This window comes from Notothenia coriiceps, unplaced genomic scaffold (genome assembly GCF_000735185.1).
Source record: "Notothenia coriiceps isolate Sejong01 unplaced genomic scaffold, NC01 NC01_scaffold00033003, whole genome shotgun sequence".
In the NCBI taxonomy this organism is placed as follows: domain Eukaryota; kingdom Metazoa; phylum Chordata; class Actinopteri; order Perciformes; family Nototheniidae; genus Notothenia; species Notothenia coriiceps.
The window spans coordinates 27,532-46,675 of NW_011365704.1; the positions used below are offsets into that span (position 1 = coordinate 27,532).

A 19,144-nucleotide genomic window follows, 5' to 3' on the forward strand; every position below is an offset into this window, starting at 1 on the left:
TAAATGAACATATTAGGATATTAACAGTGAATGCTGTTGCTTAGAGTTGCAGGACATTTCAGAGCACCCGTATTCAGAGGGGACCAAGCCGTCAGGTTAGCTGGTTGATCACAGTGTTACAACTCTACTGCATGAGTGTGTGCGTGTGTGTGTATACGTGTGCGTGTGTGTGTGTGTGTGTGTGTTCTGCCAGAACGAGTGGTACATCAGCAGCCAATCTCTCACTCTCTCACTCTACTGTCCCTCTCTCTATCTGGTCTTTTCTGCATTGTGTTCCGTGAGGTGGCGTCCCCCATGGCTAGAGTACTGCAGGGTCCAGAGTATGGCTTAAAGAGTGGAGCGGAGCGCATTGGGTCTGTAGATGGAAGGCTAGATGTAGAGTTAAAATGTGTACGTTAGATATATAAAGACCAGAGGTGTGCTGATGTAGAAAATGAAGAACTGTGTCTGTTGTTTTCATACATCAGGACACCTCCAAGTGTATTTTCACATGTATACCATGGCCACTTAACAGCAGACAAAATGAGAAGCAGCTTCACTTTTCTTAAAGTTTGTTTATATTAAGTTTAATGCACAGGTTGGTCTTTTTCTGCTAGTTTGACGTAACGAATACTACAATTACATATAGTCTGTGTGCTGACTTGCCTGTCAGGAAAACATGTTTCTGCTTATGTATTCCAGAATATTTGATCTTGTTTATCTTAAATGTTGCTGACCTCCAGTTGTTTAACTTCTAAAGTGCACTCTAGGGATATATTAAAGTTAGCAGGGAGCTGAAGTAGCGGAAAGCTTCTCTGGCCCTGAGAAAATTAAGAAGAACTGCAGGTAGACGAGCTGAGGAAGGAATATCTTTACCAATTTGACAACACGAGAAATCTGTTACCGTAGTTGGCAGTGCGCTGAGCTCCCGGGGCCACCATACAAGAAGCTAAATGGTTGAAGCGTCCTCCTTCTGCAGGCCAAAGTGCTGATATTATGTATACAGTTTAGGAATAGTTCTTAAGTCTAGACCAGCATCATTTGATGATTCTTTTAGACTTTTTTTAAGTCTGGTCTTTAGCAAGTGAAACAAAGTTGGAGGTCAGGTGTTATTTCCTGTCCTGCATTTTCTGTGAGGACCCTCAGCCTGCTGGAAGGTGCTAACATTTAGCAATGTATACAAAATGACGGCACAGTCTGTCTCAGATAACACACCGACCTAACTTTCTGCACCTAAATTTGAGATTTATTTGATCCAAACTATAAAAAAAATCAGAAATGAGTACTATATGTGACCATGGTATAATCCATATCAAATACACTGAATAGCCTACTATAAAAATGTCATGTCTCCTCTTCCTGATACTATTAGTTGAACAGAATAAGTGTGTGTTCCTGCAGCAGGTGGTTCTCTTCCACTCTCACACTCCCGATGTGTTCTGCTCCACTCTCAGTTTGGTCAGAGTCGCTCTGCGTTTTGGTCCGGTGTGAAGGATGCTGGAGCATGTCTCTCTGTGTCTGTGGATGTGTCACATGTCCCTCTGGGCTGCGGGGGGGGGAATGGTGAGGGGCCTGAGTGTCGTCCGTTTGGCATGGCAACCTGCCGCCTTGGTCCAGTGTGGAATGCGCAGAAGAAAATATAGGAAAATGGGAATGTGATGGGAAACGATTTGTGGCGTAGCCGCGGACGCTGTCTGCATGCTGGCTCCGTCCTGATGCTGCGCATGGGGAGCTGTGTCAGGGAGCATGGGCCTCCCCACCCCCCACCCCCCCACCCCCCCCTCTCCCCTTGTTCCACAGAGTGCCCTGTCAGTAACGGTTAGCCCTTCTCTCTCTTCCACCCCGCCTGGCTTTATAAAGGGCCACAAGCAGGTGGGTTGTCATGGAGACACTTGTGCCCTCCTTTACCTTCCTCCGTCCATCACGCAACGCAAGTAGCAGCTGCTGCCAGACACAGACAGACATAACACACACTGACACACACACACACAGTAATGTGGCTCTTCAGGGGAATGAATGTTAAACTCTTATTGATTCTTCATAAAAAAAAATCCACGGTGGGCAACTTAACTGTGGAGGCAATAAAACAATATTGTTGCAACTGTTGATGCATTAAAAACGTACTTAGTGCCTACTTACCCACTTAATGTGGAATAAGACAACTCAGTTTTTTGTGGGCTGCCATTTACATTTGGATCCCTTTCCATATCACAACCAGGCTCATTGGAATAAACCTCCATCCTTCTGATGATCTCCACCTATGGCTGGAGAGCTAATAAAGCTTGCCCACCAACCTGAGCAGGCTGGGCATTTTTTAAAAGTGGGACCTAAAGAGACAGGAGGCAAAACAGATTGATTTAGACAGAGATCCTGATATTTTAATATACACAGTATAAGAAATATTACATGTTTTTTGTTGATATAAACATGTTCAATTAAAAACTGTAAAATGGTCCTGGAAATCTGTATTATATGTCCCCTTAAATTGACTCAATGACCTTTAAATCTAAATGGTAAATATTTAGTTGAGCTAGAAAGAATATTAGTAATTTATCAAAAGCTAAATAAAAAAAGCAGTAATTTAGATCAAAAAATAGAAATAGTTTTAAATCAAGTAACATACATTTTAACTATAAAGCTTTAAAATAATCCAATCATCCATATCAGGAGTTATTTGTTTTGTATTTGTTTGTGTTGTATGTAAATAAAATGTGTAATATATTGTTATTAGGTTGTTTTTTTATATATATATATATATATCAGTATCGGCATCGGCCTCAAATCCAGTATCTGTTGGGCTAATCGTCAGAATACTATTGAACCCAATATTAAGCTATTTAGCAAAAAACTGCATTGTCAGTTTACTGCAATTAAAGTGTAATCGTAAACTGTAACAAAGATAAAAGCCGACCTGCAGTACGGCATCACTGCTCCATACGTGGGTTTCTTTTCCTTCGTCCTCACTGAAAGGTTAAAAAGTGGGAGTCTCGTATTTTGAGGGTTCATTTCCTGTTTAATGGAGGAGGACGAGGGGGGGGGCTCCAGAGCGGCTCTGAAGGTCTCCTCTGTCTTTCTCTCCAGACGAAATGAACGACCACCAGAACACGCTGTCCTACGTCCTCATCAACCCTCCTCCTGACACCGTGCTGGAGCTCAACGACATTGTGTAAGAACCACAGCTTTTTCCATTACTCTCTGTCTACTAAATCATGGCAGTGAATGTCATAGAAATGTTGCTTTCCTGAAATGTTTATATACAATGATACTGGAAAACTTAATGTGAATTATCCCATTCTCATGCATATTGCAAAAGAAATGTGGAGCAAATCTTGTAATATGTCTGTAATAATTTGTCAAGTTAAAAGCATGTGTAAACCTTCATTTCAACTTGCAATATCATCATTTTGTATTACTACCCTTGATTATCTGCTCTCTCTTTCCAAAGTATTATTCAAAAACACATTTGGACTTTCTTTATCTGAAGTTACAAATATATACTGTAACTTCGGTTCTTAATCCTGGCAGTGCAGACTCTGGCTTTCACTTCTGGCTTTTCTAAAAATGGGCAAAGAGGTGGAGATGGTGCGGTCTCGGTTTACCTAGCAGAGCAGACTGCTACCAAGAAGAGTCTTTCTGCAGAAAGGTTCAAGGTTCTTTATTTAGTCATACGAACATAGCTACAGAGTAGTTATTGTATGCCGATGAAAATCTTAGGTCACAGGCTTATCCAACAGTGCAACACAATAACACAAATAAACAGACAAATATAGTGCAAGTAAATAGTAAATACAAAAAGGAATATTTTTAAAAGTGAAATAGTGCAATAAGAGTCTATATGCAAGTTATTGGAATGATATATTAGAGAAATAGATAAATAATTACTAAGTAGCAGATGAATGTTATGGATGTTGTTACAGCAGTTCAGGTGTTTAACAGTCTTATTGCCTTTGGGATGAAACTGTCCCTTAGTCTGGTGGTTTTAGTCCGGATGCTGCGGTAACGCCTGCCAGACGGCAGCAGACTGAACAGTTTGTGGCTGGGGTGATGGAGGGATCCGGAGGGATTTCTTCCTGAGCCGCTGGGAGTAAAGGTCCTCCATGGATGGCAGCTCCGTCCTGGTGATGTTCTCTGCAGTTTTCACCACCCTCTGTAAAGCCTTACGGTTGAGGGCGGTGCAGCTGCCTTACCAGGCCGTGATGCAGCCAGTCAGGATACTCTCTATGGTGCACCTGTAGAAGTTGCAGAGTATCCTGGAGTCCATGTTGAACCTCCTCAGCCTGCGGAGGAAGAAGAGCCGCTGTCAAGCTTTTTTGGTGATGGTGTGAAGAGTCCATGTCAGGTCCTCAGTGATGTAGACACAGAGGAACCTGAAGCTGCTGACTCTCCACCGTAGTCCCATTGATGACGATGGGGGCGTGTCCCTCTCTCTGCTGCTTCCTGTAATCCATTACATGTCACTTGTTAGACGCTTTTATCCAAAGCGACTTACATACATTCAGTACTGTGGCCAATAACCACAGGAGCAATTTGTGGTGAAGTGTCTTGCCCAGGGACACAACGACATGCTGACTGCAGTGGGACTCGAACTTGCTATCCCCTGAGTCTAAGTCCAGCACTCTATCCACTGAGCCAGAGGCCCCCCATTGATCCACAATCAGCTCCTTTGTTTTGCTGACTACATGATGACCTGAGATAACTTTTAACATACAGATTTGATCATGTAGTATTCTTAAACCTAGCCTGCTAGTATTGGTAACTGTGATGAGAGGGTGTGTCATGTAGCCTTTACGATCTGGAGACCCACACTACTCCTATCCTCTGACATCAATCACATACTCCTATCCTCTGACATCAATCAAAGCAGCAGCAAATAACTTGTGTGTGATTTATAAAGACATACACCCCAGTTCCTCCACCTCTCAGTTCCTGCTCCATGCTGGCAGATGATGATGATGATGATGATGATGATGATGATGATGATGATGATGATGATGATGATGATGATGATGATGATGATGATGATGTCCTCACAGGTACATCATCCGGTCCGACCCGCTGGCTCACATGCCCGAGGAATCCCAGACGGGGCAGCCCCGCAGGAACCAGCAGGACTTTGTCTCAGAGACGAGAGACGAGACTCACCTCTGAAGCCCCTCAGTCCCTGACACCCTGACACTTTAACCCCGGAGAGCATGTTCCTCTCTCAGAGCAAGGACAGCGGCCCATCCTGAATCCCCATCATGTGTCTCTCAGATCAGAAAAATAATCAACATTTAGAAAAAGATGAGAAAGCTGCTGTTTCCCACTGAGCTGCTACCGGAGGATGCATGAAGAGTGCCTCGTCATCGACCCCCCCCCTCTCGCACACCTCTGTACTCGCACACGCCCCCCTCGCACCAGGAACAGGAAGTGGATCACTGAGGGATGTTTTGAGAGGTGTTTAGACGTGCACACACTGTACATGATATTAGAACATTTCACTCAGGGGTGAAGTCGCCCACTTCCTCTACGCCCTTTTCTCACTACGAAAATAATCCAGAGGCAACTGCATCCTCCGCCACATCTTAATCGCATTCTTACAAGTAAATGCTCTGAGTTTCTATTGATTCTATTAATTACGTCTGCTAAAAACAGACATTTCCATTTTCTTTATGAGCACAAACTTTTTTATCTAAATATACTCTATAGTGGCACTTTTTTTGGCCATATTAGAATTGTCAGCATTTTTCTCTGTTGTGTTTTGGACACTGATTTTTGTTGTGATTATTGTTAAAGAATGAACATTGTTAATTTATTTCACTATTTTAAGTGTCCCATTTGATGTCTGCTATACAGAATGTGCCATTCTTTAGTTGACTGTTTTTCTTTGTAAATATCTTTACAATGATTTGTACATTACGTGCCATTTTGCATTTTTTTTATGATATCATTGTTTGTTTTGTTTAAGAGCCTGACTGATTTTATTTTCCGGGCAAATATATAATCCTGTTGAAAGTTGAAATGTCCAGGTGGCTATTTTAACAAAAATCAATTTACGTATTTCAAGTTTGCCCACAAAATGATCTACTTTTGTTTAATATATTTTTAGAGTCTTATTTTTCTTAGCTTAATTTATGTATAATCATGTGTTCTTTCATTTATAGTTGTATTGAACTGTACACACGTTTGTCGACATATCTTGGTCACAACTCTAATAATCACATTTTAAAAGAATAGTTTTACATTTCTGAAAAAAACATATCTTGAGTTGACACCATTATCATAATTATAAAGCTAAAACCAGAAGGAAATGAGTTTAGCTTAGCCTAAAAGCTAAGGTAATGAAAGCAGGGGGCAACAGCTAGCAGGACCTCGCAAGCTTTGATTAACAAGTTGTTTTCTCGGTTAAATCTTTACAAAAACAATGTAAAGTGGATTTTTTGATTTACATTTTACACTTTTGTGCTTCTTAAACAAGCTATTTAGTGTTACTTAGTGATGTTAGGAGGCGCTTTCATTCTAGCTGTTTCCCTCTGTTTTCAATGTTTATGCTAACTTCCTCCTGGCTGTGGCTTCATAATTGCCAAAAAACATTGACTGGTATTTTTATTTATTTATTAAAGCTAGAAAGAATATATTACAAATCATTTATCTTTACTTGAAGGTATTCTTATATTTGGTAAAAAAAAAAGAATAATATTGGGCAGTAACTATCAACAGTGCTTTACCTTAAAGGTCCCGTGTCATGGCCATTTCTACTGATCATAATTCCATGGTCTACTAGAATGTCCTACACGCCTTGTTGGAGCTCCTGCCCCCCCCCCCCCCACCCCGTGCCCACTGTGCTCTGTTCTGATGAGTCCACCACCGTTACAGCTGAACATCAGTGATTATGTGTTACAATGGCGTTTGCTAGCAACCTGTAAAGGACACCAGTAATGACAAACAGATGAGAATGCTGAGGGGGTCCGGTTGCTGTGACGGTGGGACTTGCGGGGCTCGCTGCCCGCCCTGTGGGGCTCGAGGAGCGGACAGTGGGAGCTGGATTACTGGTGTCGTTTCCTGGTTGCTGCGTGGGGTCTGCAAGACAGTGAGACACTGCGGAACTCAGTCTGAGCACACACACACACACAGCCAGGATGTGAGTGTGTGTGTGCGGAGCTCCGCGGATTGGTCCATTTGGACCTGGGCATGGTTACGTCACCATGACCAGGAAGGAAAAAATGGAAAAAGAGAAATCTCCAACGAGGCGTTCTTGGGCAGCATCGACAGGTCTTTTCTGTGTTAGAGTTTTACTCGCTACAGGGTGTACTTTGAGGGTTTTTGACTTTGCAGACCGTTTACATGCATAACAAGCTACATAACACACAAGGGGGCGGGTAGCCTAATAAGCGGAAAAGCATGACATGGGACCTTTAAATATCAGCCACAGAAATTAAGCATGGATCAGGCTCTAGCGTTTTAGTTTTACTCTCGTTTAGTTCAATTATGTTGAAGTTCCATAACTCAAGAATGTTCAGTTCTACTGGTAGCAGAATGGTTTTGCACAGACAGCGCCGGCACATTTATGTCCTGTACCGTTTCTATTTAGAGCGTACTTGACCTGAAAACGAAGTGCTCTCCTCTCCAGATGATACAGGCCACACCTCGTGTATAAGGCAGCGTCAGAGTGTAGTATTTAATCTTGATTTATGTTTGGTTCTCTGTAAATAGTAACCTTATATATCCATTGTTTTTGCCGTTTTGTTTCGGTCTCTTCCGTGTGATCGAAGTGAGAGAGGACTTTAAGTATTTTTGCACTAAGCTCTCTGGGGACGTGAAGAGCAGAACAGCATGACCCTTTAATCTGAATCTGTACGACACAGTGGAGTATTCAAGCATTCCTGTGGTGCGATTCATCTTTGCAGATGTTTGAAAAAGCGTATTTGGTTGAGTGCCATTCTTATTTATATGTTAAAGAAGTGAAGTAATCTCAGATGGATTTGTTTTGTGTTGCTTTTGAGCAATCTGCTTTTTTTTTATGTTGACCTGTATGTGTTTTGCCCCATTTGAAATGTACTGCTGATATGTGTCAGCAGTGTCAGTTTACAGAGCAGGAGAGCGGAGGAGTGTGAGCGTCCACGATGGAAGATACAGCTGATCCATCCATTAACGTCTTCCTCTCTCCTCACGCCTGAAAAATCTCTACACTCCTACTTAAAAATACCACGAGGGGGCATGCAAACACTCAACAGCATGTTTTGATATACAAGCTTGCCAAGAACGATACATTTTGTATATTTAGAGACACGTCCCAAGACTAGGAACCCCATAATCCAGTCAACTGCTTGCAAGTTGGAGCCATTATTTGATACTGTGTATTTATATGAATGGAACATGCATGTTGTGTCCAGGTGTTATCAAGAAGCCTACGTATTATGTTTACCTCCAACTGTATGTTCTCAAGTCGTCGTCAAAAAGGGGTTGATCCATTTTGTACTATTTCTTATGGGAAGCAAGTGTTCTTCTCGACGTATAAAATATGAACAAATAAACGCTGCATGCAGCCAGATACGAGGAATGGAAAGTTGTTTTTATTTGGCCATAAATTGAACTTGAATGGTGAATATGAGTACAATCACATGTAAATGATTTGTAGTTTAATTGTATCGGTGATATTAAAACAGAATAAGTATTATATAATAAGACTATCTGAGAATAAAGTGTTACAATAGTTACATTCAAACTACAGAAGCAGGTGAAGTAAATCATTTGACTTTTTTAAACTTAAATGTGTAACCGTAAAATCATTTCATGCCAATTTCTCAAAGGCTGAGGTGATTTATTTAAATGTGTGGTTTTGTCAGTTAAAAAACACAAACATATTCAGTTAAATATGATGTAAAACAAGAAATGTACACATTTTGAGGGTCTAAAGCAGTGATTGAATGATGAACAATGATTACATTGAAACTACACTAGCAGGTAATGTTAATGTGTTTAAAATATATAAACATGTGTTGGGGTTCCTAATGTTAAAGGCTCTGTTAAATTAGGGAAAGTGTGGGATTTCTTGGAACTACACCCAACCTGACAGTCAGTATATCTCACGCCTGTAGGTTTTAACCGTCATTTATTTTTTTGTCTTTTCAACTAAAATGTGAAACAGTAATATAATTCCATACCAGTTTCTCAAATGCCTAGGTCTTTAAATGTTGTCTTGTCAGTCTAAAACCCCAAAATATTCAGTTAAATATGATATATAGCAGATAATACAAGAAATCTACAAATTTGAGGGGGCGAAAAACAAAATCCCTTAATTAGACAGAGTTGTATTTATCTATTCATCTTCTCGCCAAAAAAAAGCAAATGATTATTTATCCCTAATATAAAATGATACCTTCAATTGCTGACAAAAATCATGTTTAACTGCTTGAGGTGAAATAGTCATTATAAGAGTGACAATGAATCGACGCTATTTGATGTCAGGTATGTGTTCATCCTCGGCCCCTCGGCCCCTCTGCCGCTGCTTGGTGACGTGGATCTGCCTCCACCGGTCTCTGGTGGTGCGGCCGTGGTTCTGGGACACCTCGTGCAGGAGGTCCATGAAGGCGTACTGGTTGCCCGACAGCAGAGTCTCATCATCGGGCGAGGCTCCACCGAAGGGAGCCTTCGTCACCCTCTGCCTGCTCGCTTCGCTCCTCGTCTTGCGGCTCTTGCTTTCAGCATTTCGTGCAGATGTCTGATCTTGGTTTGGAGCCCGATTCAGATTTTGAGTCAGGTTTGCAAGATCCTGGATCCCCTCCTCCTGCTTCAGCTGCCCTTCTAGCCTGTCAGCATGGGAAAGGTCCTCACTGAGAGAGAGGGTCTCATTGTTTTGTTGTAAGGCCTGAGATGTCGTGTGAGCCACGCTAATTTCTAAGAGATCATCTTGATTTTTCTCCATTTCCTCTTCCTGTTTATCCTGATCAGAAGCAAAGGGATGCTGCTCTTTCTTTAACCCTTTCACCACCTCACCTGAAAACGCCAGTGTCCAGTCAGTGAACTCTTCAGACCCCTCCTCCTCCTTCATTTTACACCTTGCCTGCCACTGACTTGCAGTTGGAGGCCAGGTGGAGATCCTCCCTATCACTCTTCCTCTCTGTGACCTTTGACCTGCATCAGTGTCCTGTTTGTTAAAGTCCTCAGAAGTTGGTTTATTCTGGACTGTACCAATGCTCAGATAAGGTGCAGTGTCAGTGTGTGTAGACACACAGTGCAGGGTTTCATCTAGATCCACAACAGCATTGGCTTCATTTGTGGGATTTTCTGTCTCACTTTCTCCGTCTACTCCGGTGTGCTCTCCCTGCTTCGGCTTCACTTCCGCTTGGTTTTCTGTGTCAGTTGTCTGAGCCTCAGTTTGTAAAGTCACTTGATCTTTCCCAGGAGTACAGGAAGGAGACACAAAGAGAATAGCATTTGCTGACTTAGCTCTGACTCCAGTGAAGGATCTCCTCCATCCCGTCTCTGAGTCCCACCGGCTGATTTCTGTTTTCTCAGAGTGTCCCGGAGACGGAGATCTGCTGTCTTCTCTTAACTCGTCCCTGTTTTCTTCTGGACTGATGGGCATCACGCTTTTGTTGCTGCGTTTCCTCCTGTGCAGAACTATCAGGAAACACAGCGCAAACAGGAGCAGCACCAGGACCACTGCAGAGAATAAGTCATGTACAAGCGTCTGATCATATGGCTTAGGGAATCCAACTGAAACATGCAACAAACAAACATAGCTTACTGTACCTATCACAACAAAGAGTGTGCACACCATGTTTGTAGCTGTTGGTTGGGGTGTCACGCAAGTACCTGGAATAAACAACAGATGCATAAAGCAAGGCAAGTTCATTTATATAGCACCTTTCAACACAAGGCAATTCAAAGTGCTTAACAAAAACAAAGTACTTTAAGAGCATCAAGAAATAGTGCAGCAGAAACACGTTATAAAATGACATTTAAAAACAGTCATTAAAAAGCAAAGATAATAAAAGAAACATAAAAATGAATACCACAGGTATATAATACATGAATACACCTTTCTAGTAAAGCCTCCCGAGACTTTTTTAACTTTCCCAGAAACTTCCCTTTCTTTTTTAGATTCCCTGAATCTGAATTTTAAACATAATGTATATAGATTCCCTGAACCTTGGATATTTAAACCTGTTTTTTGACTCCCTGAACATATCATTTTAAACCAATTTATTTTAGACTCCCAGGGTTTAGGGCTTTCAACCAGTTTTTGATTCCCAGAATCTGGACTCTAAACCTACAGACATGTCCAGTGGTCCTGGTGGTGCATAAAGCACACATTATATAAAGGCTAAATGTCAAAAGCAGAGAAGAACGAGGCTTACGAGTGGGTGTAGGTGTAGAAGTAGGTGTAGGGGTCATTGTGGAGGGATCAGAGGGTTTAGGATGGAGAGAGAACTCTGTCACTGATGTAGCTGATGTCACACGAGTTGCTAGAGTAAACAACAGACAAATTAAAGAGAGCAGCTGTTCAAACAACAAAGTTTTCTAAATGTAATGAGATACAAATGTTTACAATTGGTTTAATCTACGCCAGACTCAGTGACAGTCCTGCTGAGAAGTCATAAGATCTAAACAATCCATATTTTAGAACAAGGTACGCTAACAGATTTGTTTTTATCAATATTTACATTATCTTCAATAAATAAATCCAAAATAATTTCCTTCCTTATAGTTAGGAAGAAATTCATGAGAATATAACAAGCGCTATGAATGACCACAGGGTGGTGCTGTTGACGAAGAACACATTTCAGTGAAATAGGTGGGCAACTTTTTCAATATCCTGAACAATATAAATAATATGTTCTTATGTATTGAGTTTCCAATATCTTAGTTTAAGAGACACATGACAAATAAAACTGATTTTAAGAATAACTATGAAATACTTTTAAGTTGTTTTTCTTAGTAAAAGAGCAAAGATATTCTGTGAATTACTTCTTTTTTTCTTCTTCTTTTAATGAAGGCAATATTCAGTCAGTCAGATGGGGGTTGTGGATGGCCTGAAGTTAAAGGTTCCAAAACAAAAGCCCTTTATTATCAGCCGTTTATCGATATTATAAATAAATCAATTACATGATGTGCAACTGTATTACTGAACATGTTATGAAGCAGCTAGGCTCCAGTAAGCTGCTCAAAAAAGTTCAGAGTTTTCATTTTCACTTGTACTACTTTTTTTGACAGATTTCTAGCTAGACTTCTCTTCCCATTATTTTTAATAAAAATAAAAATAAAACCTACTAAATGAATCAGACTTTAAAGTAGTTGAAGCGACCGTGGTGGGTTCAGGTTGGACGGAGGTTTGTGTCTCTGATGGATGTCGTTGTGGATGTGATGCTGGAGAGAACAAAATAAATACTAAGCACACACTTATTCAAAACTCTAATGGAAAACAATTCAAAACAAACCAGAAACTAGGAGAAGAAGAGCGACGTGTACCGGTGTGTGAGGACATTAATGTGGGTGCGTCAGTGGGTTTGGGTTGTAGAGAGGTTAGTGTCTCTGATGGAGATATTGTTACAACGTTTGCTAGGAGGGAACAACGGATGCACAAAGCACAAATTATATATTGTAAAAAGTGGGGAAAATCACGATATAATGGTAAAGAATGTCAAATATCAAACCGGATGTACCAGATGTGGATGTGTGGCCTGATGTGAGGATGGTAGAGGGTTTGAAGGTTGGAGTTACAGGCGCTGTTGGTGGTGGGGGGGGCATCACACACACAGACACGTTCCACACTCGCTGACCCCTCAGAGACGGAGGACTCTCACAGGTCACGTCCATCTGTCTGTCCAGCAGAGATCTGTTCTGCAGATCTGAGCAGAGCAGCAGCTTTAGGTTTCTGCAATGACTTCCTGTTTTCTGAATTTTATATTTGACTAACCTTTCAGGAAGTCCACAAAGTCTCCAGCCCCGCAGGAACAGTTCCAGGGGTTCCCGTCCAGTCTGACCCGGGTGGAACTGAGGGACTGGAAGACCTGAGGGGACACCCAAGTCATCCTGTTCCCAGACAGGTCCAACTCAGCCAGGACGGAGTTAGAGCTGAACGTATTTTGATGGATGGTTCTGATCTTGTTCTTATTCAGACTGAGCCTCACGAGGCTATCGAGACCGTGCAGCATGGACTCATTCAGAGCTTCTATCTGGTTTTCTGCGAGGCTGAGGTTTATGAGAATATGAGGACCACCCAACCACTTTGGGTTGATCTCGGTCAGCAAGTTCTTGTTCAAATTGAGATTTGTGAGGTTCTCGAAAGAACTGAAGGCGCCTTCAGCGATTCCTGTGATTCCTGATTTCTCTATCTGGAGGTGTGTTACAGAGGTGAGGCTCTCACTGCGTAACACAGTGGAGTTTATCTCCCCAACGCCGTTCAGAGAAAAGGCCAGATTGGATATACCGGGAGGGAAAACTAAAAAGCACAGCATTATTATTATTATATTTAGGCACGTGGAACTTGAAGAAGTTACCTTCAAAGAATAGCAGTTTGGACATGAAAACATCTGCATTAAAAAGAGTATTAATTTAGTAAATGCAATAAAAGGAAACCTCAATGTCTCACTGTTAATGAAACCAAGTACTCCATTTACTACAGTTTTTGTATTGAGCCATTTCAAAGTAATGTTTTGCTGCCATCTAGTGGCTGATATACACAATGTATCATACACAGATTTAAAGGGGCCCTATTATGCTCATTTTCAGGTTAGTTTTCTTATTTTGTGGCTGCTCTGATTGGTTAGCTGACCGGCTTGTTGTGATTGGTCAACCGCTTAGAGATATCCAACCCTTTAACCTATAGCTTACAATGTGTTGGTTAGAGTACCAACCAATAGAGGCACAAGTGCTGCTCCCTCTGGAGGGAACTTTGGAATGTTAGCCTTTGCAGACCATTAACATGCACAAAAACATATATAGTATACAGGAAAAGAAAAACCCCATAAGCATAAAACAGCCCGTTTAACTTTTCTGACCACGATAAAGAGATACATATATTCAGATATGAAAAACCTTTAATCCATGCAGGTCAATATCACAGCAATTGTTTGTCTGACTACACTTTTAACCAACTTTTTCATCCTTAGACACCACAACTCTCAAACTTTTTAAGCAATTATTTTTGAAGGAAATAGATTAGAGGTACACTTTTTATAACACTGTGGAGTGGGAGAAATTATATCACAATACATTTAATTAAAGGCTAAAATCAGCCAAATATATCCAGCTAAACTTAAGGTCCTCACCTGTTGGCATCTCCTGGCATAATAAAACGTTTACAGCTCCGAAACACGACTGGCTCAGATTCACATTTACCAGCATCAGCACGAGACCTGCAACAACTGAAGAGAAACAGAGGAGTCAATGCTGCGAGTTCAACACTTCATCAGTTACAAAACGTTAGAAGAGGAATATGTGCACTTACGTTTCATGATAACCGATCTGATTGACTCTGTAGGGTCTACAGCCTGGACTCTGCCTGCAGTGACAGTTGGTCAGGTCGGGGGGGTCTTGTGATCACCTGAAGCAGCAGGTGTGAAGAGAAACACTGTTGCCATGGTGGAGCAGAGTTTGCCATGGTAAAGAGCTCGGGCACTGAAGACGCTGTTCCAGTTGGGTAGTGGAGGGTGAGGCGGCTAGCAACAAGGGGGGCCCGGAGATGCTTTCACTATTTAGATTTCTTAAATTAGAAAACCCAGTATCATGTTGAGTGATGCATTTTTAAATCCCACCTTTAAAATGTTTATACAACCATGTGATATTAGTGTTACAATGTGTTGGAGCACAAGCCAAGTGTCACGTATGGGATGCCACTATGTTACAGGGGGGGGGGTTAGCCTTTGCAGAACATTTACATTCACAAAAACCTATACAACGCAGTGCGGGAAAGGGGAAACAGCATAATAGGGCCCCTTAAAGATCTCCTATCATGCTATTTTTAGGAATATATTATGGGTCTCAGATATATACAAATATATAAAAAAAAATATCTATGATGTGTTTTGCTCAAAATATTAAACAGATCATGCATTTTAGACATCCCTCATATCCCTCTGTTTCAGCCCTGTTAGAGAATGGCTGATTATCTTCTGACCCCGCCCCCTTTTGAGCACCAGGCAGACTGTAAATTCTGTGACGATATTAAGTCATATCGCAAATGTGGATCAGCTCCATTGTAGCCTCGTTTTTTGAGATTTGGGTACGGAGGAAAAGAGAGGGTTTTATTTTCTGACGCTGCGTGAGTTCCCCGACACACCGGGGACACATATTTATGTATAAAAGACATAAAAAAGAGCATTTTGCATGATAGAAGACCTTTAACTCATAAATGTGACGAAAAATAAACAATTCTGTGAAAAGATGCAGCATTGCCTGTGGTTAAAAAAAAGTAAAAAACAAAACTTCTTGTAAGTAAGCGGTGTATAATCAGTGTGGTGTAAAAAACTTGCAAAAATAAAAATACACAAATAGTGGTATACAACAAATGGACAAATCAAGCCATGAGAAAAAAGAATTAAAATGAAAGATGTGACTTTTATTCACTTGAACATTTATTGTTTCAGTGCTTCCATTTTGTAAAATAAATAGATGGCATGGGATCAAAGATAAAAATCAATGAAGATGAAAAGTACACTAGTGTAACAAAATTGGTGACCAAATGCCAGTACAATCGTTTAGTTAACATGAAAAGAGACTTGCATACAATTACGGATCTGCCACCTAAAAACAAGTCAATGCAGCAAATGAGAAATCAAGTTTCTGTTTTTGGAGACAGCAGTAGTATCAGCTTTACATGTCAGTATTCACTCTTAGTGTTTGGTTTAGTTTGAACACATTTTACGGCAGCAGTGTTAACGATGAGTTTGTAGTTTTCATGCCCATTCAGAAAGCTAAGATTCCCCAACAAACAGAAAGTAAAGTGCTCGTGCAACACTTCTGGTTGATCTCCAGGCCAACGAATGGTTCAAAAAGCACTTAGATTTACAGAGAGAAGAGAGATGACGTGGCAGTGTTTGTCCACATCTTAGAGGAATGTTCTTTAATGTTGGTACAGAACTGAACCACGCCCCCCCCCTCCTCACACCAACCCTTTGTGGATATATCAAATACTGTCATCCAAGTATGAACGGAGCGGAGGGAAAATACCCTCCCCAACACGTCTGTCCCGCTCTCGTGGTAAAAGATGGGACAGGCCGACAAAAACACCCAGGAAGGGGGGGGGGTTTAAATTGCACGACAGAAGCCGTCGACAAGTGTTCATGAGTGCACCTTTATACAGGTCAATCAGAGAGTGCCCAGTGGAGAGAAAACACAACTAAGCTCTAAACATCAGAGAATTCCCGTTATGATAAAAACACATAACATCAGCTCTTTACCACGTTGCTGCAATAATAAAAAACGCTGAAGCAAAAAAAAAAGAATCATCATTTCTGTACCAAAACCTTCTCCCTCTTATGACACCCTCGAAAACAAAGGATGTTTAGACAAATAAAAAGTATTTTAAAATGACTTTGTTTTCAATGCTATACACATATCCAGTGCTACACGATCAGCGTCTAGTTTAAAAAGCGGTCGAATAAATAGGCGGTAGTACCACGATGCGCGAAAAGGCCAACAGATGTCTGAGGGAGACCCCGAGGGCCCCCCCCCCCCGTGACGAAAAGAAGAAGACAGTTCAGAGCAGCAGGTTTTTGGAGATCCCTGGTGAGGCAAAATCGGCAATGCCAGCCTGCTTCGACAGATTTGAGTCCACGCAGGAAGAGATTATTGTCCGTTGTTTCACAGAGCAGTCCCACAAGGGTCCCTTTCGTCGGATTTCCCCCTAAAAGAGCGACAGAATTCCCCCAAAGTCCCCTCCTTTTTGTTTCCCGAGACAGAAGGAAGGACTTAGTGCTGCTGCTGAGCTCTCGACAGTGCTGAACTAATAAATACTTCATGTAAAAATGAACATTCATATGAGGAAGATGGAGGAAACAAAAACGCCACATGCTTGAGTCGTGCTCCTCGTAGAAAAACTAACTGAGCCAGCATTCCTCTTGTTGATGCGACCACCTGTGACGCACACACACAACCACACACAACCACACACACAACCACACACATACCTTTCCCTTGTTTTTGTCTGGGCCCACCTACAGAGGGCCTCACATGGACATAAGTGCGAGCTCTCCAGTGTCCATGGCGGTGCGCTTGGCATCAATGCAGTCATTTAAGGAAACAAGCAAGATGGTGGTCAGATGATTTGGATGATGGGTTGAAACTGGCTCTGTGTTATTTCCCGCTTTTCTTTGGCACGGTGCCTCTCTTGGCCTGCCACAGGTGATTGTGGATGGTGATGGCGTCCACGCTGACGGACACAGTCTTGGCGGGGATGACGGTGAACTGCTTCCTGTCGGAGCTGTACTTGTACAGCTTGTCGATCATCTTCTTGGTGATGCTCTTGGGTCCCGTTCCCGTCAGCTTCTGCATCTCCTCGGTGTCGGGGAAGTACGAGTAGAGCGCCCGGAACTGGCAGCCGCCGTCACGGAACAGGATCATCAGGTGGTTGGACTCGCACTTCTCCAACTCCTACAGGGAGAGGAGGGGTAACACATGGAGAAAAGGGACATTAACGATTGGTTAATATAACATTTGGTTCTATTTCGTATATGGCTTCACCCTCTAAGGCTATCGCTATTGGGTAATCCCCCTGCGCAGCACTGAAACACTTGTAGTCCACGCCCACCCGCAAGGTGGGCCCCGCCCTCGGGCCTCATTCCGGTATAAATAGAAAGGAGGCCCGGCAATCTGCTCCCTCTTTTCTTCAGCAAACCTCGGCAGTTACTGAAGCACAGAACCATTAAACATCATGAGAAACAACTGCGTCCGAAATTGTCCCTCATGTGGCTCAGGATATATCATGAGCTATGACCAGCACGCAATGTGCGAATCCTGCCTGGGGCCAGAGCTTTCGGACGCGGCTCTCAGCCAGCAGGTCGCTTGCTCACATTGTGCCCGTCTCCCATCAGCCGACAGGAAGCGAAGAGCGGACGCTCTAGCTGCTGCGGCCGACGAGGATGATTGGCCCGTCCAGCAGGTGGACGGCAGCATGTCCCTGGAGCCGAGTGCCGGGCAGGAGTCGGACGACTCCTACCCTGTCTCCCTCCATGGTTCACCGTGCGGTTCTCCCCTCCCTCCTCTCCCCCTTCCGGGGGAGAGGAGGGAGGGGCTGGTTTGGCGGCCGAGCATGAGGTCCCCTTCTCCGTCGCCACAGGACGGCGCCCTACGTTGAGCTCCCCCAGAGAGTATGTCGCCCGCCAGGCATCACCGTCCCTGGAACATAGCAAAACATGCCTATCTTCCCTGACGGGATGAAGGCTGGGAAAAATACATACCCAGCCGCTGTGAGAAAGTGGAGACGAAGGTCCCACCTTGCCCAGCGATCATAGAAGGGGAACAACAGCTCTCTGCGTGTCAGACAGGAGAGCGCCCAGCTGGATCCCTGACGTCACTCACTCTGACAAGACACTCCGTACCAAAAATGTGTCAGAGAAAAAAAAAAGGAAACATCCCTCTCATAAGAGGGGAAAAGGGCCGCTCCCCAAGTGCCGAGAGGCAGGAGAGAGGCGCACAGCTGGATCCCTGACGTCACTCACTCTGACAAGACACTCCGTACAGGGTGTGTCAGAGAGGAATGGGAGACATCCCTTAAATACAATTGCATAAATGAACAGGGGGAAGACCAAGATGCAGCAGTGCAAATGTCTTCCACTGACATTCCTCCGTGCAAAGCCGTGGAGGAGGACATTCCTCAGGTGGAGTGCGCATTGATGTTCTCCGGGGGATCCACCCCATGAGGAGACATATGCCTGTGACACAGCTTCACACAGCCAGTGTGACAGCCGTTGTGCAGACAGAGGCTGCCCGATCGTGCGCTCTCTACAATGCACAAACAGGCGCTGAGAATGGCGCAAGGCAGCCGTGCGCGCCACTAGCAGGACAGCACACGCACAGGACAGAGGAGATGAGACGCGGCTTCTTCCTCCGACCTGTGAGGAGGGGGAAAGAAGCCATCCAAGGTGATCACCCTTGACTCTAAAGAGCTTGTGATGACCTTTGGCATAAAAGCCGGGTTAAGCGTAAAACAGCTGAACTGCCATCTCCTTGGATTCCGGAG

The 19,144-nt window shown here is 43.0% G+C and overlaps 3 protein-coding genes across 9 annotated transcripts in view; 1 reads left to right on the forward strand and 2 right to left on the reverse strand.

Annotated features, from left to right (window-relative positions):
- LOC104961280 (potassium channel subfamily T member 1) overlaps window positions 1–6,593 on the forward strand; it is a gene marked incomplete at its 5' end in the record, with an annotated part of 32,355 nt that extends 25,762 nt beyond the window's left edge. Inside the window, 4 exons of the mRNA XM_010789549.1 lie at window positions 45–95; window positions 1,840–1,851; window positions 3,061–3,145; window positions 5,013–6,593. Coding sequence (XP_010787851.1) covers window positions 45–95; window positions 1,840–1,851; window positions 3,061–3,145; window positions 5,013–5,127 — 263 coding nt within the window. The remainder of the gene's footprint in view (window positions 1–44; window positions 96–1,839; window positions 1,852–3,060; window positions 3,146–5,012) is intronic.
- Window positions 6,594–7,650: 1,057 nt separating this feature from the next.
- LOC104961278 (uncharacterized) lies at window positions 7,651–14,662 on the reverse strand. 5 transcript variants are annotated; one of them, XM_010789541.1, is made up of 9 exons: window positions 14,414–14,662; window positions 14,235–14,330; window positions 12,881–13,405; window positions 12,627–12,812; window positions 12,433–12,522; window positions 12,235–12,330; window positions 11,322–11,429; window positions 10,714–10,776; window positions 7,651–10,623 (listed from the first exon to the last, which is right to left on the reverse strand). In XM_010789541.1, exons 1-9 carry the CDS (start codon window positions 14,418–14,420, stop codon window positions 9,413–9,415), a joined length of 2,382 nt encoding a protein of 793 aa, XP_010787843.1. In that variant the 5' UTR covers window positions 14,421–14,662; the 3' UTR covers window positions 7,651–9,412. The 5 variants fall into 5 exon arrangements, with proteins under 5 accessions (XP_010787843.1, XP_010787844.1, XP_010787845.1 ...); XM_010789542.1 differs by lacking the exon at window positions 12,433–12,522; XM_010789543.1 differs by lacking the exon at window positions 11,322–11,429.
- An 840-nt stretch (window positions 14,663–15,502) lies between these two features.
- Window positions 15,503–19,144, reverse strand: part of camsap1b (calmodulin regulated spectrin-associated protein 1b) — a 17,201-nt gene continuing 13,559 nt past the window's right edge. For all 3 annotated transcript variants that reach the window (XM_010789547.1, XM_010789546.1, XM_010789548.1), the window contains one exon: window positions 15,503–17,556. In XM_010789547.1, the coding sequence (XP_010787849.1) occupies window positions 17,260–17,556 (297 nt within the window). In that variant the 3' untranslated portion in view covers window positions 15,503–17,259. The remainder of the gene's footprint in view (window positions 17,557–19,144) is intronic.

Coding starts and splice junctions, on each gene's coding strand:
- LOC104961278 (XM_010789541.1), bottom strand. Junction 12,813..12,880: donor CTTTGTGGACTTCCTGAAAG/GTTAGTCAAATA, acceptor TGCTCTGCTCAG/ATCTGCAGAACAGATCTCTG. Junction 10,777..11,321: donor TTCTACACCTACACCCACTC/GTAAGCCTCGTT, acceptor TGTTTATTCCAG/GTACTTGCGTGACACCCCAA.